This window comes from Callorhinus ursinus, unplaced genomic scaffold (assembly GCF_003265705.2).
Source record: "Callorhinus ursinus isolate GAN/ISIS: 27379988/994484 unplaced genomic scaffold, GSC_fseal_2.0 scaffold18, whole genome shotgun sequence".
In the NCBI taxonomy this organism is placed as follows: Eukaryota; Metazoa; Chordata; class Mammalia; order Carnivora; family Otariidae; genus Callorhinus; species Callorhinus ursinus.
Genome location: NW_027397080.1, coordinates 6,595,106 through 6,622,854, shown reverse-complemented (window position 1 = coordinate 6,622,854; position 27,749 = coordinate 6,595,106). Strand labels below are relative to the sequence as shown.

The 27,749-nt window shown below is 42.0% G+C and overlaps 1 protein-coding gene across 16 annotated transcripts in view; it reads left to right on the top strand.

Moving 5' to 3' along the window:
• Positions 1–27,749, top strand: part of MACF1 (microtubule actin crosslinking factor 1) — a 333,619-nt gene that overhangs the window by 123,041 nt on the left and 182,829 nt on the right. For all 16 annotated transcript variants that reach the window (XM_073902865.1, XM_073902863.1, XM_073902864.1 and 13 more), the window contains exons 2-5: positions 3,013–3,074; positions 14,650–14,739; positions 19,059–19,136; positions 22,632–22,724. In XM_073902865.1, coding sequence (XP_073758966.1) covers positions 3,013–3,074; positions 14,650–14,739; positions 19,059–19,136; positions 22,632–22,724 — 323 coding nt within the window. The remainder of the gene's footprint in view (positions 1–3,012; positions 3,075–14,649; positions 14,740–19,058; positions 19,137–22,631; positions 22,725–27,749) is intronic.

The following is a 27,749-nucleotide window of genomic DNA, read 5'->3' as shown; positions in this document are numbered from 1 at the left end:
TTTATTTGAGAGAGAGCAAGAGAGAGCATGAGCTGGGGAGTGACTTTGGTATCTATTGTTAGAGTCAAAGACAGGCTCTTCCAAGCATGTAGGTCCTTAATAAAGATGTATTCAAAGAAATGAGTGAATGAGTGAGCTAGATTTTAAAGAGTAAACAGTATTTGGGGTGCCTGGGTGGCTCAGTCAGTTGATCATCCAACTCCTGATTTTGGTTCAGATCATGATCTTGGGGTTGTGGGATCAGGCCCAGCATCGGGGACTACGTTCAAATAAACACATAAATAAAATCTTTTTTAAAAAAAGGGTACTGTTTGAAGAGGTAGGGAGGGAGAGAGTCGCATGCCGTGAAGAGAAAATAGTGTGAGCAGTGTTAGTGACATTCTCATTCAGTCTGTAGATGACACAGGCTTGGAAAGGATAATGAAGATGTTGGATAATTGAATCAGCATCTAAAAAGATCAAAATATGGTGGAATGAACGATAGTGGTCAAATCTAATAAAAATCCCGCTTCGAATACTTGCAGGGCTCTATTAAGTGAAAGGTAGCCTGGGGTGCCTGGGTGGCCCAGTGCATTAAGCGTCTGCCTTTGGCTAGGGCCATGATTCTGGGATCCAGCCCCACATAGGGCTCCAGCCCCACATCAGTCTCACTGCTCAGCAGGAAGTCTTCTCCCTCTGCCCCTCACCCCACTCTTGCTCTCTCTCTCTCAAATAAATAAAATCTAAAAAAAAAAAAAAAAAGTGAAAAGTAGCCTACACTTAAAAAAAAATTCTAAAAGTTCCAAATGAGAGCCAGTAGGGAGAATTTATAAGGAAGCAAATGATGACATATTTATAGAACTATTAAATTTATATATTGCCATAGGAGGTAGTGAATTCTCTATTGAGTTTTAAGTATCAGGAATATTATATAGTTATGCAGGATTTGGGCAGACCTTTCAACCCTGAACAGATGATTCTTTGTTATTGAAGGGAATCATGTTTCAGCAGGGAATAAGACTAGATAACTAATTCTAATTCTCAAGTTCTGTGGTATATAATAGGAACAGATCACTGTTCCTTGCAAAGCAGGAAAAGATTCAAGGCTGAAAAGAAGGATGTGAAGTTAAGAGCAAAGACAGGGGGGCACCTGGGTGGCTCAGTCGTTAAGCGTCTGCCTTCGGCTCAGGTCATGGTCCCAGGGTCCTGGGATCGAGCCCCGCATCGGGCTCCCTGCTCGGCGTGGAGCCTGCTTCTCCCTCTCCCACTCTCCCTGCTTGTGTTCCCTCTCTTGCTGTGTCTCTCTCTGTCAAATAAATAAAAACCTTTAAAAAAAAAAAAAAGAGCAAAGACAGGGATGAGGTAATACTGAATGGCTGTAAACTCAGAAATGTGAGTAGGTAGTGCATTCACCTGGAAGTGGAGAGAGAGTGTCAGCATTGTTCAGAACGGTAGCTATGTGGCTCTTACTAGGCAGTCAGTTAGAAGGGAGTAACTGGGCTGTAGGGAGGGAAGACCTCACTGATGTTTGTGCTGAATACTAGTGAACCAGAGTTCTTTAATTCTGCCACTTTCTTCTGAAATGCTCTCTGACTTGGAGAAATAATGGAAGAGTCAAGCAGTGGTGGTAATTCAGGTTCTTAGATTGTCATGGTGAACTTAGTGGTAAAAGGTTAGGCAGGTGACAGTTCCTGGGGGATTAGTGATGGCAGCTTTAATTGCTTAACTGTGTTGTCTAGCATAGACCAGGATAAGCTTAGATTCTCTTAATAAAAGGGATAAAATAAGAATGGAGTGATAAAGTTTGGGAATGATTAGGATGACTGCTAAGGAGGTGTGTTTGGAGCAGGAATGCAGTGTGACAGTGTGGTGGCTGGATATGAACTGGAGATGAAGTAAGTCAAGGATGATGCCAGAGGATGCATGTGGAGGTAGTAAATGTGAACTAAGTTGTTCGGAGTTTAAGGTAGATTTGTCATGTGGAGGGGAGCAGGCAGCGGGGAGCGGTCGATGACAGCGAGCATGATTTGAATAAAATAGGGGCATGGCATAGCCTTCAAATAGAAGAAAAGGAGCAAGGCTGATGGATCAGTGGTCTGAAGTGCTCTGGGGAATTGGCAGATGTGGGAGAAAGGGAGTCCTCTGCAGGACTGGGCCTCTGGAGCAGTGATTGCCAAGTATTGGCAGTCATGTTTTTGTGAATGAGGTGCACAAAACTGAGAATGAAGGAGAGAGTGCCTACAAAGGAGTGGCTCTGTAAGACTTGGGAGAAGGAAGAGGTGGGGGAGATGTGTAGTGCAGGTAAACTGAGCAACTTTCCGGGGTTGCCTGGTTGGTAATGGCTGCTGAGGAAACGGGAGCTAGGGGTAGAAACCGGGGCAGGAGAGGGTGGGAACAGAGCACTGGTCTGGCAGATCCATATGTGAAGAGGGAGATGGAACCATTGCAGTACGAGTGGCCCAAATGCCAAGGCCACTCGACCTCTTCTGCAGGTGGTGTTCACAGCTTTGGCTTCTTGGAGGTTGCTTTGGGGGAAGCAGAGACTCGCTCACTCCCCAGATTATTATGCTAAGGAGACTTTGCCATGACATGGTTTTGAGGCATATGATTCTGTCTAATCTATAAAGTGGCAAGATGGTCAGGACAGAAGAGGAAGTTCAGGGGCACCTGGGTGGCTCAGTCATTAAGCGTCTGCCTTCGGCTCAGGTCATGATCCCAGGGTTCTGGGATCGAGCCCCGCATCGGGCTCCCTGCTCAGCGGGAAGCCTGCTTCTCCCTCTCCCACTCCCCCCTGCTTGTGTTCTCTCTCTCGCTGGGTCTCTCTGTCAAATAGATAAATAAAAAAAATCTTAAAAAAAAAGAAGAAGAAGAGGAAGTTCAGACAGGCCAAATCTTCCAAACAAGAAGACACTTCTTAGGTCTGTGGAAACTATCTCCACTGTCCGCGGAGAAGCTGGGGTGTGGATGAAGCAGGGGTAGGGCAACTTATCCGCGCCATGCTAAGCCAATGCCTTCTCTGTGTTTCCTTTACAGATGAACGGGACCGTGTTCAGAAGAAGACGTTCACCAAGTGGGTCAACAAGCACCTGATGAAGGTAGGACTCCTTCGGAGATGCTGCCCTAGCACCTCTGGCTGCTCTTAGCTGGATCTGTCAGTCCCTTCTCGTGGATAGTTCAGATTGCTTGTCATGTGCTCGGTGGAGATACACATGTGACTTTTTAAAAATAATGAACATAGTCATAACAGTGTGGAAACTTGTACTGATCAGTTTCTTGGAGAGGATAGTAATAAATGCCATTACCTCAGAATGTTGAGGTTGAGGATACCAGGGGGTGATTCCTGGATTCAAAGAACACTTTGTTCCTAGCTTTACAAATTATTTTATAAGCTCCCTTCTTTATTTTTATTTCCAGATCTTATTACTGTGTAAGGATGGGGCAAAGGGGTTTTTGTTCTCTTTCTTTCTAAGTGCACAAATCTTAAATGTTTAGTTTAAGCAATTTTTGCATGTGTGTATATATACATTATAACCACCATGCAGTTTAGGATGCAGAACACTCCAGAACAGCTAGGACTGGGGGAGATTTTATTATTGTTTTTAAATAGAGGAGAAACCAAGGCAGAGGCATGTTAAAAGCCCACCTAGGGATAAGCAGTATGACTAATGTGAAGTCCAGATTTGAAAACGTTTTTGAATAGTATATAATAATTACTCAATTCACATAATTTTGAGTTATATTGATTACTGCTCTGGGAAAGGTCATCAGTGACCTCTTAATTGCTATATCCAGTAGCCTGATTTTATCTTCCTCTTACTTGATTTCTCTACAGCATCTGATACTGTTGACTAACTTATTCCTTAAAACCGACTCTTAACGTTGGCTTCTAACACACTGCTTTTTCCTGAATTACCTCTTTCCTCTATGAATGCCTTTTTCTTTCTCCAACTCCTCCATGTTGCTGGTCCCTGGGGTCCTAACCTTACCCATTTTCTTGTTTTGTTCTCTGTACTCTTTTGGGGCAGTCTCATGTGTTAGTCACAGGGATCACTGGTGATGTGGAATGCAAGGAAGCCCAAGTAGAAAAAGGATACGAGGTGATCTCAAATCTGGTGTCTGGATGCAGCAAGGCTTTATGAAAACTAAACATTATCAGGCTGTTACTCCCTCTTTTTATTGAGGCCTTTGTGTTCTCTTGTTTTTATTTCTTTCCATATGTCTCCTACATTCATTGCTTCTGCCATTGCTTGTGTGAAAGCTATGGCGGCTGTCTCTCAAATGGTGATGTAATTTGTGGTTACATAATTCTGAAGACACCAAACACAGAAAATCTGATTGGCTGGGATGTTTTTTTCCTCCATGGGTCAGGTGTCCATCTATAGCTCAGTAATCTATGGCAAGGGAGATGGTTACATAAATCAGCATGGCTCCTGAGGGCCACTATTTAATGGGGACTTCAGGTGAGGACAGTTTTCAAAGTACAAGATCTGGATAAGGACGTAACAATAGAGCCATGTCCTATATTCTTTCCTAAGCCAAAGACAGTGTACTGGGCATGTTCATCTGGATGTCACCCAGACATATCCCGTATTCAACACATCCCAAATTGCTAAATATTTTCATTCATGTACTTAGCTATCCAAATTAGGAATCTAGAACTATTTTCAGTCTGCCCATCATGTCCCTTGTCACCAGCTCCAATCAATCACTTCCAATTCAGAAAGATGCTTGCACCTGACTTCTCTTCTCTATCCCCATGACGCCTGCCTAGTCCAAGGCCTTTTCAGCTTGCCTTGGTCACTGTAATAGTTCCTAGTAAGGTTTTCTGTAGCAACACTGATAACGCAAATAGTAGTAATAGTTTATTGGGTGCTTACCGTAAAGCTGACATTCTGGACTAAATTCTCCAGGTGGATTAGCTTCTTTACTCCTCAGTGAACTTATGCTGTAGACTCTCAATTTTCCCATTTTATCAATGAGGAAAATGAACTTTAGAGAAGTTTATTTGTTCAAGGTCATGCCACTATAAAGAGGCAGAACTGAAATTTTAGAATTCAGGCAACCTAAAGTCAACCTAAAACTTGTGCTCTTAACATCTGCAGTAATGGCCCACCTTATCCCTGCCTTTCCAGGCTCGTAGTGTCGAATTCCTTTATACCTCAGGCACTTGCTGAACCATGTGCCATGCTAAGAGCCATGTGCATGCCATTTTACGACTGTATCCTTGCTCATGTGGAGCCTTCTCCAATCTCTGTTCTGCCTGCAAACACCAATTTAACACCATCTCAACAGATATTTTCCTGAATCTCCCATATGGAATTGACTACCCTTTGTGCCCTCACCGTATTCCTTACGTACTTCTGTTACAGCACATGTATACACTCTATATCTTTCTGTTGATTTGAGCTTGAAGACAGATATTGTGTCTTATTTTGTTAGTGTCAGGATAAAGAGAAAGGAAGAGAGACAGAAAGAAAACTGCTATTTTCCTCTAATTCCTTCAAGATGTACCATTTGCCTCCAATTTGCTGATGCAGAACTTGGTCATGATGCAGAGTCCTTGACAACTTGGTTCCAAGCTGCCCAGCTACATTTGAAGGCATTGTCCCCTGTGTAGCCTGTGCTGTGGCCACATGAGATAAGTCACCACTCCTTAAACACTGTGTGCTTCCACACCTCTTTGCTTATTTATCGCTCTACCTAGAATGCACGTCCCAATCTCCTCTGCCTGGCCATCACCCACTTACCCTTCAAGGCCCACGTCCAATATCACCTTCCTGAGAATCTGACCTCCAGTCCTCAGACTAAATTAATCTCAGCTCTCTCTTCCACGCCACTTTGAAGTGATGCCTTGTGTGTTCGCGCCTTGGTCTCCCCTATCAGTGTGCTCGCGGAGGGCTCGGACTGTATTGTACTACTTTCTCTACCACATACTGCACCACAGATATGAGAAATATCCAGGATTTGTTGCCTTGAGTAAATAATATTTTAATAGTGTTTTATAGCTTACAAAGCACATTTCTGTCTGGCTTGATTCTTATGATAACTCTGAAGGCGGTAAAGGTATTTCATCCTCTCAGTTTTCCCAACTAAGGAAAGTGAGAATTAGAAGGGGTAAAGTGACCTTCCCAAGACCATACAGCGAGTGAAGGAGGGAATGAGGGACCACTCATGAGTCTTATGACTCAAATTACCTGTTCTTTCTACTAAAGATGCCCCCAACATATTCTTTTGTGCCTCCTCTCTAACAACTGGAAGAACTGAATTTATACTGACTCAGGCTTGCCCCCTAAACTTTGTAGTTGAACACAAATGCCCTGGCTCTCTGCTGTTGCCGGTTGGACCTCTGCCTCAGTGCTGTGTGATGACAGGAGGCCCAGGGAGGGAGAAACGAGGAGATGAACACAACAGGGCATTGTTAGAGACTGGAGGCCAGCCAGAGCTTTACTTCAGTCCCTGGCTATTTTCTCTCTCTTCTCGGACCCCCAGCCTTATAGTTCCAACGACATTTTCTCATCTTGGGATATTTCAGAGAGAGGGATTCACTGCTAATCAGAATCATTGCTCCATGCTGGCATTCTTTGAACTTTGGGCTGAGAAATATGGACTCAGATCTGTTTTTTATAATTCAGGCATCCCTTGCCATGCTCCCCAGGTACACCCAGATTAATGTGGCTGTTGGCAAGTAGATGGTTGTAAGATCAAAGCAACCAAGCCTCTCAAGTTCTGGATTGAGTTGACCTAGGATCTCTTGGATCCCCACCTATCTCTATGGGAAACAGTTTGTTGTGGAATAAGCAAATTAATTCCTCTTTATTAATCGAGAACACTGCTGGTCCAATCTTAAAAGAGGTTTGTTAAGGCTGTTGACATCTGTAATATATAAATAACCTAATTTAGAATGCAAGCCTCCAAACAGAAGTGTTCTGGGCATATGCTAGAACCGTCAAAAAGAAAAATCTAGAGGGGCACCTGGCTGGCTCAGTCAGTGGAACATGTGACTTTTGATCTCGGGGTTGTGGGTTTGAGCCCCACGTTGGGTATAGAGATTGTTTAAAAAAATTTTAAAATAAAATAAAATGTAAAAAAAAAAAAGAAAAGAAAAATCTAGAGTTTTATTATTAAAAAAATTTTTTTTAAGTTGGCTCCATGCCCTATGTGGGGCTCCAACTCACAACCACAAGATCAAGGGTAGCGTGCTCTACTGACTAAGCCAGCCAGGCACCCCCAAAAATCTAGTTTTAAATGAGGTTTTATTTAAATTATTTATACTGTGTCTCTAGGTCCTGGTAGCTGATAAAGTTTATGCCCCCAGAGAGAACTCCCAGAAAGGATGAGGGAACTGAGCGCATGAGTTCCTAAGGAGGAGCAATGCTTTCTCTGATCAGTTCTTGTTGACTTCAGAAGTTACAGGTAGAAAGGAGAGACCAATATTTAGTCTAGCAGATGGGACAGTTCTCCCCCCCCCTTTTTTTTCAAGATTTTATTTATTTGACAGAGAGAGACACAGAGAGAGAGGAACACAAGCAGGGGGGAGTGGGAGAGGGAGAAGCAGACTTCCTGCTGAGCAGGGAGCCCGATGCGGGGCTCAATCCCAGGACCCTAGGATCAGGAACTGAGCCGAAGGCAGACGCTTAACTACTGAGCCACCCAGCTGCCCCAGTTCTTTCCCTTTTTATTCATGTATGCAATCTAGAAGCTACTGGCCTTCCTGGAATTTCAGTTAAGAATTCCAGGTATACCAGCAAAAGTTTTCCAACTCCAAATTTTTACTCCAGACCTTCTCAGCTTTTCTGTGTGAGGCTCTCTAGTTGGACACGAGGTGGTAGATAGCTGTAGTGATTCTGGGCACCTCTGTTCTGCGGTAGCCGTGAGACAGCTCACCGAAGCACCGCATGGACTTTCACACGCCTTTTTGCTTATTCGCATCTGTGCGAAAGGTCAGTAGGAGACTGGCCATGGAGTTCATTTAAGGATTGATAGAGTAGTGCTGTTTAGACACAGAGGGGAGGAGTGTTGCCTTTGTTGTGCAGGTGTGGCCACATGGTGGTTGTTTGTGACCATCTCCCGCCTGGACCTGAGTTTTCAGGACCTGATTCACTCCAAACACCTCTCAACCCCCACTGAACGTTTTGGGCCTACATTTGGGATTGGATTTTCTATTCTCTACACCTAAGCACCTTACCTGCCTGTTATGTAAAGCTACCCCGTGTGGATTTTAGAATCATCCTCTTATCTTCAGAAACCCTTTGTGAATCAGGTGTGGCGCATTGTTAGATTCCTCAAAACTTAAGGAATTCTCCAAACAGAAGGACAATAGAATTCTTAACAGCAAAGAGCCTCACTCCCCCTCTCCCTCTACTCACCCCAGCAGGTTTCCAGCCTCTACTCATTCCCTGCATTTGAGCAGCGTTCTTTGACAGGCAAAAAGTCTGGGACAACTGTAATCTGTTTTTTAGCATTAGCATTAGGCTTTTTAAGCATTTTTTTTAGCATTAGTATTTTTAGCATTAGCTTTAGGCTTTTCCTTGAGGATAAATTTGGCCATTGAATCAGTATGGAATTCCCCTCTTACAGTTTAGAAATCTACAAATTCACAAATCCATTTAAAGTTACCAGGCTCACTCTCGCTTACCCTGTACCTTTTATAAATGTAGATGAGAATAAATAACATACTCTTCTCTTTAAAACTTTCTCCTCTGACCTGTTTACCGCTCTTCAACATAGTTTGGGTCAAGGAAATTGAGCTGCTTGTGTTTCTTTTAAGTCTTAGATGAAAGCTTTTCTTGATGAGGTTTGCTGCAGGTGTCAAAGAATACCACGTGACAGTCCTTGGTTCTTTTTGGAGAAGGGGGAGGATGGACTTAATATGTCCTTTCTACCCTTCAGGCATCATGGAAGCCTTGTGAAGGGAAAGTGCACTAAACTTGGAGTCAGGAGATGGTGATGGGACACTTCCCAGCTCAGTGATCTTACACAGGTTACTTACCTTCTCCAGGCAAGGCTTTTCTCATCTGCCAGCTGAGAGTGTTAAAGTCCCTTTGGGCCAGATTCTGATTCCAAGTACTTAAGTGCAATTTATTCCCTTCACTAAAGCCACTCAGAAGCGGGGGGAAGCTGTTTGTTTTTCTATAACTTCACATTAATCCTTTTTCACCCAACATGGGGCTTGAACTCACGACCACGAGATCAAGAGTCACATGCTCTACACTGAGCCAGGCAGGCACCCATAAGTGCAAATTAATCTTTAAAGAACTGGGAGAGCAGAGCTTTCCTTGGCTTATTAATGCACAGGAATTGGGGAGGATTAGCCTGGGTGGACTTGATCCCTCAAAATTTAGTCATTTGTTAACTTTTAAAAAATAGGTTTTTTGAGATTTAATTCACGTATCCTACAATTTACCCATTTAAATCATACATAGTTCAGTGACTTATAGTATATAAGAGTTGTGCAACCATGACCATAATCCATTCTGTAACATTGTCATCATCCCCAAAAGAAACCCTGTACCTTTCAGTCATCTCCCCAACCCCCCCATACCTTCCTCCAGCCCCAGACAACCACAAATCTACTTTCTGACTCTATAGATTTGCCTAGTCTAAATATCTTTTATAAATGGAATCATACAATATGTGGTCCTTTTCTTTGTAACTGGCTTCTTTTACTTAGCGTAATGTTTTTAGAATTCATGCACATTATAGCATGTATCAGTATTTAATTGCCAAATAATATTCCATTGTATGGATGTCCCACATTTTGTTTATCCATTTATCAATTGATAGACATTTGGGTTATTTTCACTTTTTGGCAATTATGAATAATAAATGCTATGAACATTCATTCACGTACATGTTTTTTTTCCTGGACATATATTTTCAGTTCTCTTGTGTATATACCTGGGAGTGGAATCAATGTGTCATATGGTAACTTGTGTTCAGTCTTTTGAGGAACTGTCAGACTGCTTTCCAAAGCAGCCACACCATTTTACATTCCTGCCGGCAATGTATGAGGGTTCCAGTTTCTCTACGTCCTCATCAACAGTTAAAATCTTTTTGATTATAGTCCTCCTGTTGGGTGGGGCGTGGTATCTTCCTGTGGTTTTGATTTACATTTTCTGCATGGCTAATGATATTGAGCATCTTTTCCTGAATTTGTTAGCCATTTGCATATATTCTTTAGAGACATTCACTAATGTTGACAGTGATTTTCACAGGGAGTGCAAACAGGCAAAGACCGAGGTCATTGAAGTTATTCACTCATATTTTGTTGACAGAATAGCATGGGTATTTGTTGGAGAGAAACATACATATTGATGATTCTTGACCAGTCTTGGCTTTCCCAGGCTGCCTCTAAAACATCTGATGCTTGGTCCACTGGACTTTTTCTTGTCTTTCCTTTCCTTACCCTTTTCCAGTTTTATTGAGACAGAAATGACATCTATCACTGTATGAGTGTAATGTGTACAGTGTATTGGTTTGAGTTACATATATTATGAAATGATTAGCAGTAAGTTTAGTTAGCATCCATTGTGTCATATGAATACAATAAAAAGAGCAAAAAAAGAAAAGTTTTTTTCCTTGTGATGACAACTCTTAGGATTTCATATATATCATACAGCACTGTTAGCTATTAGACTTTTTTTTTTTGCTATTGGACTTTTTCTTAAGAGATTTGTGGAAAATTTTAGGGGCCACTTAGTGTTTGAGGAAGAGATAAAGACTTTGGAATGGGGCAGACCTGGATTTTATTGGACTGGCCATTTACTGTGTGGTCTCGGGATCTGAATTGAGCCCCACAAATCCCATCTCTGTATCTGAACATTTTCTGACATAGAAGCACTAGTAAGTGTTAGCTAATACTTTATCCTGCTGTGTCCAGTATGCTCCCGAAATAAACTATTGTTCTCTGTTACTGAAAAATCAGGGAAAAAATGCTCCCCTCTCTTCCCCCATTACCTCTGTCCATATCTCTCTTTTACAGTTTTTCATAGTTATTTAGTCAGTATAATCAGGGAAAGACTGAGAGACATAATAAATTAGTCTCAGCTAAGTTTCTTATAAGGTGGTTGAATTTTGCTGTTTGCAGGTATAAAACATAACGAATTTTTAGAAGGAGATGTTGAGTCCTTGATGTGAAATAAACTTTATATTTCAAAGTACCACTTTTTCTTTTCAGTACTCTGTGGTATTTAGTGGTCTGTTGCTAATGTGATCTTACTTGGTCCTCGTTTCTATTATAATTTATTTAAATAATTATTCAGTGCCCATTCCTGATTTGAATGCCCTATGCTCAGGTCTTATCTATCAAAAATAAGTCCCTCATTGTTGTCACTTCTCTTTATAACTTAATATGAAGTATTTAATATATTCTGTATATTTTTTTAAACTACAATTCATTTATAATCTTCTATTCCACCACTCTCTAGAAAATGAATCTCACAAAAAACACCATTATTTGTAAGACTAACAGAAACCCTGTCTTGGTCTTCGTGCTTGTCCTGGAGCATTTGATACTGGTGATCATCCAACCCCTCCCTCCTTGATTACGCTTTTTTATGTGTTTTTTTTTTCTTCCTCTTTCTCTGCCTTTTTCCACCCCCTGTCCTTTGTTGATTGCTTTTCCATCTCCTGCTTTCTAATTTTGACTATTCCCACAGGCTCAGTCCTCAGCACTCTGCTCTTCTTTCTTGCCCCTAACCCAGAAAGGCCAACATTTCCCATTTCTTTAGCTAGCATCTCTATGCATATGACTTCTAAACTTAAGTTCTCAGCTGACCCAAATTGAATTCTGGTATTTTCAGCTGCTCCCAGAACATTACCATTTGTAGCTCCTTTGCTACTCTTTTAAATTCAACATATTTAAAATTGAACTTTTCAGGGCACTGGCTGGCTCAGTCGGTGGAGTGTACAGCTGTTGATTTTGGGGTTGTGAGTTCGAGCCCCATGTTGGGTGTGGAGATTACTTAAATTAATAAAATCTTAAAAAAATTAAATAAAAAAAAACAAAATTGAACTTTTCAAATCCACTCTCTTCCCAACCCTCACGACCTGCTTATTTCTGTTAGTGGTACATTGTGGTTGTGCAAGCTTGAAACTTTGGACCCACTTGATGGAGAGGTCTTGAAATCTTGGAGCCAGCTTACATGGGCTCACAAGAGCTGAATACTAATTTTGTGAGCTGGTTGCTATGCACAGCCATTATGAAAATGAAATTATATAAACTTACAATTAAATAAATTATATTTAAAATAAAGGTAATAAATACTCAAAACACATCACCTCATAATTATTTTACTACGTGTTAATATAGTCTATGCTCTTGAGGTTAATTGTGTCTCTTATATCTCTGATGGAAAAGTCTATAATGGTGTGTTGTTGTACATTTCGTCCCAACATCGCCTTTAGTGATATATTAGTGGCTGGAAATTGGTCATGGTAGGAGTATTTAAACTACGGAAATCAACAAATGCTACAAGTCTGAGCTAGATGTGTTATTTTGTCTAGACTTAAAGTGGTGGAGAAAATGTCAATATTGCTGATTAAAATAAAAAGTGTGTTATATCTATATTCATATTGTGAATAGCACAAAAACTGAAGAAATATTCCTTCAGTGTTTGAAAGCTATTACCCAATTCATCATGAACCATTTTCTTTAACTGGGTAATCTACCCATCACCTTCTTAATCCTTCACTCACACAGGTACAGACATTCATACCTTGCCTATTTCTACCTCTGTACCTTGTCTTCTGTGGTTTTACCATCGTCTGTCTTTCTGTCAAAACATTTTCTAATCCTTCCAGGGGTACCTGAGTGGCTCAGTTGGTTAAGCATCCGACTCTTGATTTCGGCTCAGGTCTTGATCTCAGGGTCGCGAGATTGAGCCCTGCATCAGGCTCTGCACTCAGCACGGAGTCTGCTTGAGATTCTCTCCTTCTCCCTCTGCCCCTCCCTGACACTCACACTCTCTCTCTCTAAAATAAATAAATAAAATCTTAACCGCCCCCCATCTTTCCAGTTCTTTCTCTTCCAGGAAGCCTCACCAGCTATTTCTCCCCTTTATCCTTTTTTCTTAAATGTAATCTCTGCATTCAAGGTGGGGCTCAAACTCACTACCCCAAGATCAAGAGTCGCATGCTCTACCCACTGAGCCAGTCAGGCGCCCCATAGCCATGATCTTTTCTGACTCTCATTCTGTTTAGAATGCTAGAATATTATAATTGGAAATGACTACAGTACAGTTTTCCACTCAAATGTGGAAATCCTAGTATCCTGGTCTCTGCTTGAAAAATTCAGTGACTAGAAACCCACTACTTCTGAAAGTAGCCCTTTTTATTGTTGTTTAGGGAACTATTTATGTTGAAAATGAATCTTCTTCCTTATACTTGCCACTAGTCTTCTGATTCTGTGTTGTGTCATTCAGTGAAGTTGTCACTGGACTTGGAATAAACCAGAAAACCTACTGCCACTTCCTGCAGTTATGTGACCTGAACTTCTCAAAGCCTCAGTTTCCTTAGTTCCTTCTGAGGATACATAAATAAACTTCATAGGGCAGTTATGTGGATTAAATAAATAAAATGTGACTATGGCTGATTATAAAGCATAGTAGTTAATGGCAAAGACTAAATTCAGAAAGCCCAAACTGAGGCCAGTTTTTCCACTTGTGACCTTGGGCAAGTTGTTTAACCTCTCTGTACCTTGTTTTCTCATCTGTAAAATAGGAGTACTATCTGCCTTATCAATGTGAGAGAGAGATGAGGTAATGTGTACAACATTCAGCATGGTGTTTGACATTAACCACATATTTCTCCAAAGTGAGATGTTTTCCCATAGTTTCAGTTATAAAATTGGATTTTTTTTTCCCACAAGGAAAATTGCCCTCAGAGATTTTTTATTTATTTTGAGAGAGAGTAAGCATGAGTGGGAAGGGCAGAGGCAGAGGGTGAGGCAGAGAATCTCAAGCAGACTCCGTGCTGAGCTGGAGCCCAACACAGGGCTCAATCTCACGACCCTGAGATCACGACCTGGGCTGAAATCAAGAGTTGGACACTTAACTGACTATGCTGTCCAGGAGCCCCTAAGTAGATTAATCTTTTTTTTAAAAAAAGAAATATTTGGTAAGAGAGGAGTTAACATATAGGTACATCCTATGAAACCCTGGGTATCTAGCATTTTTGTTTCCTTTGCACTCTGGAAGGCTTTTCTTTTCTTTTTTTAAGTAATCTCTACACCCAGTGTGTGGCTCAAACTCACAACCCTGAGATCAGGAGTTACGTGCTCTTTTGGCTGAGCCAGCCAGGTGCCCCTGGAAGACTTTTCTGATTCTGACTGGACTCATCTGTCTGTCATTGGCCATTGTATCACATTTTGGTCCAAAATAATTCCTGAGAGGTTTCAGGATGATTGACTCTCCATCTCCTTGTCCAGACTTTCTAGAACATTGTTTACAGTATGTAATAGATCTGGCTTCAGTTTTTGAAATGCGCATACATTTCTCTTAAGTGTTACTATTTCATATGTATTGTAATCCAAACTGAAAATTCCTGAATTTTATTATTGTTTCCTGTTTCAAATTCTTTAATCTGTGTTTACCTATTACCAGAAATTCTTGTGTAGCTAATAAAAGAATTCAAGATCAAATAAAAATCAGTCTGTTTCATTCTCACGCACAGGTCCGCAAGCACATCAATGATCTTTATGAAGATCTGCGGGATGGCCACAACCTGATCTCTCTGCTGGAGGTCCTCTCGGGCATCAAACTGGTGAGCTTCTCCCTTCTTCTCATGAGTGGCCTCACAAATGCAGCCTTGTTAGTGACCTACCAGTCCATCTTGTTGAGTGCCAGGACTGGCCACCACTGCCTGCTCTCGGTCATGTGGGAGGAAGAAGTAGAAGACATTCTTGGTGGACTTTGTTTCTAACTCAGACTGAGTTTTAAAATGATGTAATTTCACCTTAATGGGAATTGATGTATCATATTCTCATTTCTTGATGGAATCAGGTATCAGTTTTATTCCTTTCATACCTGCATTTTTTCTCCTTACTTGTTCTTTATCTATTTGTAGGTAGAATATTTCAGGAATAGTAGATTCACATTTAAAGGTTTTTTAGTAAGGTGTATTTTTTTTTTCTAGAGTTTTATTTCTAGTCTATATAGACTCTCCTGTTTTCCCATCTACTGGAAATTGTTTTATTTTCTGTACTCAGCTAAGGATATGGAGTTTACATTTATTTATTTATTTTTAAGATTTTGTTTATTTATTTGACAGAGAGAGACACAGCGAGAGAGGGAACACAAGCAGGGGGAGTAGGAGAGGGAGAAGCAGGCCTCCCGCCGAGCAGGGAGCCCAATGCAGGGAGCCCAATGCGGGGCTTGATCCCAGGACCCTGGGATCATGACCTGAGCCGAAGGCAGACGCTTAACGACTGAGCCACCCAGGCACCCTGGAGTTTACATTTAAAAGCTCAGAGTTACTTTTAGAGTTATTTAGAGTTATTTTTTAGAATTCACCTCATTTTCTTCCTTCTTTGATTCACTGAGTCTCACAGGTTTAGAGAAGTACTGAAATTGATATTTGAGCACAGCCCTGGATGCAGTACATTTGAGCTCCTTGGATGGTTAAATATGCCTGCCTCCTCCCAAATGTGTTAACCATTGCTTGTGGGAAACAGCTACATATCTGAAGGCAAATCCTTCCTGGGCTTCTTGGCTTGTCAGATGATAGTTCCTCTACTTGCTTTGTTTGAGGGATCAAAACCCCACCTGTGGGCTCTTTGTTTCATATATTTGAGCCTAATGGAAGGACGGGATCCTGTGCAGTTTGTGTTCTGCCTCCAGTGTCATAGACAACATATTTTTCATTGAAAAGTCCAGGGCTGAATCCTGGAAACATCTCTGGGGAGAGAGAACCGAAGTCCAGCCCACTCACTGCCCTTGGTGAATTCTTAGTCATTGTTTGCTGGGTTTCAAGAAGGGAATTTGGCACATTAAATTTCACTCCTTAAGTAATATTCAGTTTCTTCAAGGATTGGGGCCTGGCTTCCCATGGCCCCATTGTTTTGGTTTCACATCTCTTTTGTCTTAAAGAATTACTTGTATAATTTTTAATGGACAAAAATTGACAGACACTTTTTATTAGCATAGCCACTAGTGGTGAACTCCAGTTCTTATCTGGCCTTCATTTATAAATCTCATAAGTAATCAAAATGTCACTTTCACATTGCTGGACTTTATTCTTTAGCACTCACAAAGTTACATTTGGGGCATTTTGGCTGGGATATCTGATGAACTCGTAGTGATTTTTATATTGAAAGTGATTCTTTCTGTGACATTGCTTACAAAACAGCCTGAAAACACTCTGATCTAATTTCTTTGCCTAACTTTGAAAACCTGCAGATTGTTTATGGAGATATTCATAGGGTATCATCTTTTCACTGAGAACCATCCAAATATCTCTTCCATGTTTATTCTCACAATCTCTTTCTCCTTTAGTTGATTCACAAAAAGAGAGGGTGGGTGGCCATGGAGAATTGAAGGTGTGTTTCTTTTTTTCCTTTTTTTTTTTTCCAAGATTTTATTTTATTTATTTGAGATGGGGGTGGAGAGAGCGGGGGGAGAGAAGAGGGAGAGAGAGGGAGAAGCAGACTCCGCGCCGAGTGCAGAGCCAGACACGGGGCTCGATCCCAGGACCCTGAGATCATGACCTGAAACGAAATCAAGAGTCAGATGCTTAACTGAGCCATGCAGGCTCCCTGAAGATGTGTTTCAACCTAAGTGTTCAGTATAACCGTGTGATCTGGTTTTGCATGTTTTGGGAGGTGGGAGGGTATTTTCATATTTATTTTCCCTTTTTTTTTTTTTAAATGTTGCATTCATTTACTTTTCATTTTTGTGTTGTGAATTTCCTGTTACTCTGTCCTATCTTTGCCTTGGTTGGTGGCCAAAGGAGCCAGCAGGGCTGAAGACCCTCCGTCTCGTGAGCATGCCCTCCTGGCGCCATACAAACAGCGAGGAGCAGGAGGAGGAAGATGATGATGATGTAGTAGGTCCTCCTGGGGATGCCAGGATCCCAGCTGGCACTGCAGGGCCATCAGAGAGTCTGAGGTTCTCAAGGTCTCCAGGTAGTTCAGTTACCAACCACCTTCTTCCCTCTGCACCTGGGAATTTGGGTCCCAAAGAAAGTGGTTAAAACTAATTGTGCCTCTTGCCACTGTTAGATGATCCTGGAGTGGGGATTGTTTTGCTTATCTGAGAGTGGTTGGCACTAAAAGAATCATGGTGTTTGGAGGTGTCAAGTGCCTTTTTGACCTGGAGACCCATAGCCTTCTGGTGGCCTTGCTGTGTTGTCTGAGTCTGGATTGCAGAACTGTGCAAAGTTTAGTTGAAGGCATGACAGTTAATTGCTCTTGGCTCCACACTTCAGACTAACTCTTACTCTCTCTCCACCTCTAGCCTCCAGGTTCTCACCACACACCATGTCATTTGTTTTCAAAACAGCCTGTTGTTTGCAATCCACTCACTGCATGGAGATACTCTGCCTTGGTCAATAATATCTCTAGTTGCTGTAAAGGACAGTGATTTTAACTTGCATGCTCTTAGGGTATTTATTTTTGGTGGGGAGTACCGAGGAGTAAAGATAAGAGTGTGTAAGAAGGGCATTTCCTGCTTGCAGGCCCTAAATTATACCCCATAATCTTTCTTCAGAAACAGGGGCTAGGCAGTATCCCTATTTCCGGTCTTCTTAAAGTCATTTTTCTACCTCCTCGATCTCCCTGCCCATTGCCTTAGACTCTTCAGTTTCACAGGCTCTGTCATCCTCAAAGCCATGTTCACAGGTAGTTTAGCTGAAATGACTGAAAAAGAGGTTCTTGCTAGAAAGATTTTTCCTAAACCTTTGATGTAAGAAGATATCCTTTTGCCCAGAGAGGCCTCAACATCTCTGCAGATTATCCCTGTGTGGGAGTGTTGTTTAGAAGTGTTGGGGGCTCCCAAAGAGATGCTTCTACCCTTATCTTTACATGTGTTGGGTTACTTTTTGTTCAGCCCGGGGCAGTGTTTCCTCTTTGCAAGCACCTGCCACACAGCTGCCTTATTATTCATCAGCCTTTAATTAGTACCACTTTGACATTTATAAATGAATTGTGTGTGTATATATATATAATCTAGTGAGAGTGTTGTCTCAGGCCCAATTTTAGTAAAATAAAAGCAATGTTGGAAAATGAGCAGGAGAAAAGGTGCCAGAGGTAGATAGCCATCCCTGCATGTTCTCACTGGGCAAATGGATTTCAAGCACTTTTGGATGGATAATAGCTGAGCTGTGGACTGGGCACCAGAGGTACCAGAGGATGGAGATGAGCTTCTCTCCTGTGGCTCGTCTGACATCTGGGACTAAGTGACTAGCAAAAAATACCTTTCTTTGGAATATCATGTTGAACAGTCCTACCTCACCAAGGTTTTCATTGCTCTTGGTATTTCATACTAAGGTAAAAGTGGCTTTCCTAAATGGACACCTCTGTGCCTGGAAAATAGATTTCTTCCTGATTTTTGTCTCATTTTTTAATTTTTTCACCTGTTTATTGAGCATATATAACTCTTCATGCCATGGTTTAAAATTGGCTACCTCTAGCTTCTTTTGCCAGGTTTTTAATAAAGTTGGTTCTATTACTGTGCAGTATGCAATTAGGACTTCCCACCTTCCTTTAAAATAGCATTTAACTGTGATTTGAGGAGCCATAGAGCCAGGGTTTGTTCCCATTACCTGCACATTCAGAATCAGGTTCTGCCTTCTGTGGCTACAGAAGGACCTGTGGAGAAGCCGTGGCACTGGTTCAGCATTAGGAGTCAGAGCACACTGTGTTCACGGGAGGCATAGTGGTAAGCAGTGTTTTGGAGGCCTCGGAGAGTATGGCGAAACACACACAGGTCCCACCATTAAGGGGTGCTTTGGGTAATGCTCCCATGGCTGGGTTCCACCACGAGGAATTCTTTGTGATCTTTTAGTCCCTGAAATGAAAAAGGACTGGGGTCTGCATGGGTAAATTGGTGTAGCTAAAATTAACATCTCTTTTTGTTTGTTTGCAGCCCCGGGAGAAGGGCAGGATGCGTTTTCACAGGCTGCAGAACGTGCAGATTGCCCTGGACTTCCTAAAGCAGCGGCAGGTAAGATGAACCCATGCTTTCCCTATTCTGCCCCGGGATGCTGGCATTGAGTCCCCACCTAACGGATGTTCTCAGCGCTCCTAGTGGGCCCTTGGTAATTGCTGCATCTGACTGGCCCGGTCTGAGTCTTACTTGCTAGTGAGCAGTTGCGTTATGGTTAAACAAATCATTTGGTCATCCTTGCGTAGAGCCTGTGGGCTTCCTGAGTGGGACAGTGTTAAGAGAGAAGAGCAAGATGCCAAAGATTGAACTTTACAGACTCACCTTAGGTGGAGGTCAAAAGAAAGGTGGAAAGTTAAATCAGCAAAGAAGGTAGGAAGAAAGGTACATCGTCCAGGAAGAGGGAAAACCAGAAGGCTACATGATCCTGAAAAGTAGTGGAGGGACTGGTCAGAATTGGCCGCTGTGTTGGCACCACATCAGGTCTGAGGGAAAGGTCCGAGCCACCAAGCATCAGTGACTTAGGAGAACAGTCTGAATAGAGCAGAAAAGCACTTGGAGTTTAGTGGGCCTGGATATAGGAGGGGAAAAAAGAAGTTTTCAACATGTTTTTGGACATAGGAAGAGAAGCCAGTGAAGAGAGGCAGACAGAAATGAGAGTGAGGAGGAGTACCGAGTGATAAAATTTTAGCCATGGGAGATGCCATAGAGAGGTACCAGCCCAGTTTTTGCATCTCCTAGATAAGAAACTGAGATCTGGACGGGTGAAGTGACCTGCCCCAAAGCACACAAGCTGGAGCCAAGCTGGGACTTTCATCCAGGTCTCCTGCCATTGGAGTTCAGTAATCCTGCCACAACCCATGCTGTTTCTCCCCTTCCTCCCCACTTCCTGATGGATGGAACCAAGTCCAGGAATTGGGGATGAGATCCTGAGCACAGCTGGTGTGGTTATCTTTGAAAAAGAAAAGGAAAATGCCCCTTTCTCTGAGATACAGGGAGAAGGAAGGAGGGAGGGATGACGATGCAGGGGTGGTGTGTGGCAGAAAGGAAGATGGACAAGGGGTTCCGAGAGTTCGTCTGCTTAGAGCCAGCCATGTGAAAGAGATGGGTCTAGCCACGAGCAATAGCTCGGGACAAGCTGACGTTGAATGGTATGCATATTTTTAGAGTTAATTTTTTTCACTTTTATCAGTAGTTCTCATTAACTTGGGAAATTCTCCTTCTCTTTGCTCCCAGAGCAGTTTAGTCCCAATATAACATCTACTACTTTATTATTTCTCTGTTTGCTGTCATGTTATGTAGGCCCTGTGAGGGCCAGGAACAGGATCTTACTTAACATTTTTATCTTCATCACCTGTTATAGTGAATGGTCCATAATTGACACTTAATAAATATTTGTTGAAATAAATTGACAAATGAAAAGTGGTGGGAGAATTAGAGGCAGTGTTTAGTGTGGTGGAGAAAACAAGATTGGAAATATCTGTGTGTGGAGCTGAAGGGAACCTGGGGGTTCTTAATAGCCAAGGTCGATTGAGAAGAATTGATTAGCTACACGTCTAAATAAGGACGAAGGGTAGATTGGGTTACTATGATCAAATGAAAATACGTGCAGATAAGAACAGTAGACTCAGAGAAGGGCAGGGCGAACTCTAGAGCAGCTCTTGGTAATGGGGAGGTCCAAGCTGTGGTTGTGTAGGTATCCAAAGTAGAGTAAAAGCAAAAGTCCTCAAAATGGAGAAGGTACACGAATTGTGCAGATAGGGTGATATTTGGGTCATTGAGATGAGTACTAAGATCACCAGTTTAGGAGTTAGGTGTTAAAGTCGTCAAGAGTTAGGAGAGATTGGAAGGTACTTCGGAATGGAGGAGGCAAGCTGCTGGAAGTGAGACTGCGGAAGGTGGACCTGACCGATACTGCAGCCGACCAACCGTGGGTCAGTGATGAGGATTAGGAAGCTATTCTCAATCTAGAAGGGCAGCTTCTCCTTCTGGAGATAGAGGTGGCTTTGTTCAGGCTGCTATAACAAAGCTACTAGTGACAAGGTGGCTTATAAGGAGGAGAAATGTGTTTCTCGCAGTTCCGGAGACCAGGAAGTCCAAGAGCAAGGTGCTACAGGCAGATTTGGTGTCTGGCGAGGTCCTGTTTTCTGGCTTGTGGTCTGCAGTCTTCTGGCTGTGTCCTCCCCTGGCGGAAGGGCAAGGGAGCTCTCTGGGCTCTCTTTTACAAGGGCACCATTCCCATTTGTGAGGGCATCTCCCTCATGACTTCATCACCTCCCTACCTCCAAGTACCGTCACATTGGGTGTTAGGATTTAACGTGAATTTTGGAGGGACACAAGCATTTAGTCTGTAGTACCAGGTCACTGTTCATGTAGGGAAGAAGTGAAGCTTGTTCGAGGTCACTAGAGCTCTTTAGAGACACATAGATTTCAGTTCAGTTGAAGAGATGCAGGGAGGACAGCTCAAGGACAGTTTGTCACAATTGAACAGGAACTCGGTGAGGGTGTGACAAAAGAGACTTGCTGAGCTGGTTTTCCTGGTATCCTCTCAGTTTCAGCACTGAAAGTCCCACAATCCAGGAAATCTCTCAGTTTCCAGCACGTGGGTCGGTCGGCCACCCAGTGGGGGATAGGGCCTATGTGTCTATGCACATTGTGTTGTTGGAGTGAGATTTTATGGGTAAAAGCAGATGCTAGTAGAGGCTTGGGCAGGTGTGGATATCTTCAACAGAGGAGGGAAAATGGAAGTGGGAGCAGGCCAAGGATGGGTAAAGGGAGAAGAGCTTGCCACCCTCTCTCCCAGGGAAAAAACAAAGAAAAAAAGTCAGGGCTGCAATGATTTAATAAAAAAGCAACTCAGGATACCATGTGCTTACAAGGTTGCCTTGCTGATGGGAATGCAAATTGGTGCAATCATACTGGAAAATAGTTTGGCAGTTTCTTATAAAGCTAAACATATACCATATGACCTAGTGGTCCCACGCCTGCAAATTTATCCTGTAGAAATGAAAGCATATGCTCACGAACCTAGGAGGTTTATTCATTATTGTCCCAAACTAAAAACAACTCTAATGTTCTTCAGTGGATGAATGGGTAAACGCAGCCTAGTCTGTTGATACAATGAAATACTCAGCAATAAAAAGGAGCAAACTACTGATATATGTAACAGTGAGGATGGAGATCTCAAGGATATTATGCTGAGTGGGGAAAAAAAAAAGCCAGTATCAGAACCTTACATACTATATGATTCTATTCATACAACATTCTAGAACAAGTAAAACTGGGAACGCATCAATGGGGGGCAGGAATTAGGGTGGGGGCAGGTGTGACTACAGAGGGGCAGCATGAAGTCACCTTTTTGGGATAAGGGCACTCTTCCATTATCCTGATTGTAGTGGTAGTTACCCACATCTATACAGATGTTGAAACTCATAGAACTGTCTGCACACGCACACACACAGAGTCAGTTTAAATGTATATAATGATGAATATCTATAAAAATGAAATCACAATAAAAATTCCCAGAGCTCTGAGATCAGCCTCTTTCTTTTCCAGGTGAAACTAGTGAATATTCGCAATGACGACATCACGGATGGCAACCCCAAGCTGACCCTGGGCCTGATCTGGACCATTATTTTGCACTTCCAGGTAGGGCCTATGAAGTTTGGGGTCACTGTTGCTTGGCTTGGACATTGCCTAGAAAGAGCTGGAAGCAGTACGGCCTTCCATGGGCCGAGCACCTAGCCTTCCTTCTCTGTGCGTGGCTGTGAACATGGGTGAGAGTGGGAGTGGCCTGGAGACAGAGCTGTTGTAGCCTAAACCCAGGACTTCCTGCTCATTTGCATGCTGAAATGGGATTTTTTCACTTGTCTTGCCTGTTGGCAGTCAGGTTGTTAGAGGTCTGCTCCGATGACTAGGCTCTTTGGGGACTCAGAGTGTGGAGGGTTTGATGCTTTAGAAGGGTGAAGTGAAGGCTTATAATCCTGCTTTGATGCAGACTTTTCCTCATCTCTAATGATCTTAAAACAAGCCTGGTTAATTATAGCACTGCCTTTGTCACTGTGGGCTTCTATAATGAAATATAGGCACACCTTAGAGATATTGCCAGTTTGCTTCCAGACCACCACAGTAAAGCAAGTCAGGTGAATTTTCTGGTTTTCTGGTGTATATAAAAGTTATGTTTATACTATACTATAGTCTGTAAGTGTGCAATAGCATTATATCTAAAAAAAAAAGAAAAACAGTGTACAGACCTTAATTTAAAAAATACTTTATTGCTAAAAAATGCTATCATCTGAATTTTCGGTGAGTCATAATCATTGATCACACATCACCATAACAGAGATAATGAAAAATCTTGAACTATTAGGAGAACTACCAAAATGGGACCCAGACACGAGGTGAGCAAATGCTGTTGGAAAAAATGGCATGGAGACTGGCTTGACGCATGGTTGCCACAGACTTGCAATTTGTAAAAAATGCGGTATCTTCAGATTGCAGTAAAGTGAAGCACAATGAAGCGAGGTGTGCCTGTGCCATGGATTAGGTGGCTTAACCAACAAACACTTTTTCTTATGGTTCTGGAGGCTGGAAGTCTGAGATGAGGGTGCAGCATGGGCAGGTTCTTGGTGGGGGCTCCTATTCCTGGTTAGCTCCTCACATGACCTTCCCTTGGTGAACGGGTTCAGAGAAAGAGATCTCCTGTCTCTGCATCCTTTTAAAAGGGCATTCATCCCATTATGGGGACTCTGCTCTCATAACCTCACCTGAACCAAATCACCTCCCAAAGGCCCCCGCCTCCAGATATATCACTTTGTGGGTTAGGGCTTCAACACGAATTTTGAGGGGACACAAACAGTCCATAGCAAGCACCTTAGCAGCCGGTTTGTATATGTGCTTGTGAGCACAAGTGTTGCTTCCATCATACTCAAGAGCAGTGGCATGTGGTAGTGTTCACCTGGTCACACTGCCTTCTTGTTGCTGCCCGCTTCCTAAGAGGGCAAATCCTTTCCAAGTCTGGATTGCTATGGGGAAAGAACAGCCTTATTTTTATAAAAAGACCGTCTTGAGTCATTTTAGCCCAGCCAAACAAAGCTGTTTCTCAGACAGCTCTCCCATACACAGCTGCTGTTTATGAAGCTGATAGATTAGAGGGAGCACTTCTTGAGCAGGTAAGAAAAGAAGGCTAATATAAATAACTCAAGGCTCTGACTCCAGGGGCTGAAGTGGCTATGATGGCCTAGTTGGGGCACTAGTGCCACCTTCTGGTTACCAGCAGAACAGCAGGTGTCCCAGAATTCCCAATTAACCCGAGAAAATTCTGAGTTTGGGGCTTATTTCTTGGGGCTCTGGTTCGGAGGCAGTGCTGGCAGTCTGGAAAGTGTGGAAGTAACATGCGTTTTTCTGCAACCACAGAGTGTCTTCAGGCATGCTTTGGATATAGGGATAACTAGGAACATGAACTTGGCAAGGGTGCCTTAGCAGGGTGGGAACAAGAACTTTGTTGAGCTTTCATGGAAGACTAGAGTTACCCCCTGGAAAGCCTTATGAACACAGGAGTTTTTTGTTTTTTGGGTGGGTTTTTTTTTTTTTTGGTTGTTTGTCTATTTGTTTGTTTTTAGAGAAACTGTTTTGGTCATTTGTATTTTTGCTACAAACCTGTCCTCACTCTGAGTGCCCAGTGTTGGTCTCCTGGGTGTGAGGTGAGAGGACTCTATCTACTGTGTCTCTGTGTACCCTGACTGCAACTTAATCTCTTTTTAAAAGAGAGACTCATGGGCCAAGGAATAAAAACTGAATTAGTTAATCAACACTTTGCTGGATCAGAGGAGATGTGGATAATGGAACTGTTCCTTTCCTGAGCACCTCCATCAGGAAAATGCTTACTCTCTCTTTCTTTAAAAATTTCTTACAAAAACTTTCAAACATTTATAGAAGTAGAGAAAATAGTATGAAGAACTACCATATACCCATCACTTAGCTCAACAATTCTTAACTCATGGCCAATATTATTTCATCTGTATCCTAACCCACTCCTCAAACCCCAGTAGGTTATCTTGAAAGAAATCCCAAACTTCATGTAATTTCATTGGTACATATATGTGTATCTCTGAAAGATAGGGATTCTTAATTTAAAGATTATAATACTGTAAAACAATAATTTCTTAAAATCATCAAGTATTTGGTGTTCAGATTTCCCCAATTACCTCATTAAAGAAACAAAAACAGTTGGTTTCTTTGAATCAGAATCCCAGCAAAGTCTACATATTGCATTAAAATTTCCCTTTCCTCCCTCCTCCGCCCTCACCTTGCAATTCATTGAGGAAATCAGGTCTTTTGTCCTTTAAGGTTTATAAAGATGCTGATGGCATCTCTGGGATGATTTTAAAACAACATCCTCCATCCCTCTGTTGTATTGCTTATAATCTGGTGGTTTAGATCTAGACCTGAGGCTCAGTACCGTTCAGGTTCCTTTTTGGGGGATGTGGAAGGCCAGGATAGTAGTGTTGAGTTGTATATGCCTATTTCTGCATATCGGGAGGCACATGTGGGTTCAGCTGTTATCAGCCTGACCCATCCATTCCCTGTTAGCTGTTCACCGTATAGTAGTTAGCTGTTCACCTAACTACTGATCATCGTTGCTAGTTCATTAGAAGTTGCAGAATGGTGCTACTCAAGTACTTTCATTCCATCTTCATTATTTAGCTGGAGTACTTCTGTAAAGAACTTCACCTCATCAATTACCCTGAGAGGTATCTCCTATAGGAAAGGGGAGATCCAAAGATCAGTGCTCCCATCTTTCCCTCTGTTTACCAGTTTTCAGTATAATTAATTGGTTCCCTAAAATTCTCCAAAAATGACAAATGAAAGCTACTTTCTTCTTTCTTTTTCCTTAGTATCACTTATGACTTATGGGTTTTTTTTTTTTTAAAGATTTTATTTACTTATTTGACAGAGAGAGACACAGCAAGAGAGGGAACACAAGCAGGGGGAGTGGGAGAGGGAGAAGCAGGCCTCCTGCCGAGCAGGGAGCCTGATGCGGGGCTCAATCCCAGGACCCTGGGATCATGATCTGAGCTGAAGGCAGACGCTTAACGCCTGCGCCACCCAGGTGCCCCATGACTTACGGGTTTTTAATAGACTTAAATGTGTTGCAATAAAATACAACTATCATTCTTCCTAATATTCAAATAACTTCATCTTTGACCAAAGGGAGCTTCCTAAAGTTGACTCTGAGTCCTTTGGCATGACTCCCATAGTCCTTTTTGATAATCTCTTTTATTTCTTGTGATGAGATGTTCCAGACTCTTTTTGTGTATTTCCTGTCCAAGACTTGAGATCAGCAATTTCTCCAAGGAACTCTCATTCTGACCACAATCTGAATGCTACTGGGTTGGTCAGTTTTTCTGTGGACAGAGCTAGCCAATGTGTGTATTTTTCTCTTTTAAAAAATCATGAATTTATACTGATGTATCTCATTCAAACTTAAATTACAGAGTTTAAGTTTCTTTGTTTATGTTTTAGAATCTATGTGGGGCTCGAACTTATGATTCTGAGATTAAGAGTCACGTGCTCTTCCAACTCAGCCAGCTAGGTGCCCCCAAATTATAGAGTTTTATTTAACTTACTTGACTTTATATCTCTTTTCCTCATGCTGAAAATCTTGATTCTAACAATAGTAACATATTACTTCTTCCCTTTTCCCTATACACACACCCATAGATGTCTGTACAAGCACATGTATATATTACATGTAATGTATTTGAACCAGAACAATCACAGTGTTAGTAACAGTATGATTACTGAGAAGGTTGTGATTTCTTTGCAGTTTTCTTTGTCCTTGGGGTATATCTCCTGAGGATGTACAAATAATTATATTGTAAAGTCATTTGGAAAAAAATTCTGTTTTGTGAAGCCATTAATTCAAGACACAATTAGGTTCATTTGTTTTTATTTGCCTCCGCATTTTTAGGGATTGCTTTCTCACCTTTCAGTTTTATTTCACATTATATAGACCATCTATGTTGTTCCAAAGGGACATTTTGAAGTGAATGTGAGGTGTACTCAGAGATGTCTAGCTTCCGGACCGTTCTCTCCATCCTGCTTCTTCCCCTTCCGTGTTAGTTTCCTAACCATCTTAAAACCCCTTTTTGGTTGCCATTGTTTTGCTTGTTTGTTTTAGGAAAATACATTCTTTTTTTCAAACATCTTTATTGAGGTATAATTTACATACCATAAAACTGACCCATATTCATTATACAATTCAATGATTTTTACGAGTTACACAACCATCACCATAACCCGGTGTTAGAACATTTTCATCCTACCAGTAAGACCCTTCCTGCCCACTTACCACCATCCTCCATTCTCCTCCCCAGCCTCAGGCAACCACTCATCTATTTTCGGCCTCCATAGATTTGCCTGTTCTGGACATTTCACATAAATGGGATCATGGAATATGTGCCCTTTTGTGTCTGGCCTCTTTCACTTAGCGTTAAATTTTTGAGGTTCATCTCTGTTGTAGCATGTATCAGTATTTTATTCCTTTTTATTGCTGAGTACTCTTCTGTGGTATAGATACATAATATATTTTGTTTATTCAGCAGTTGATGGACATGGGTTGTTTTCACTTTTTGGCTATCATAAATAATGTTGATATGAATATTTGAGTAC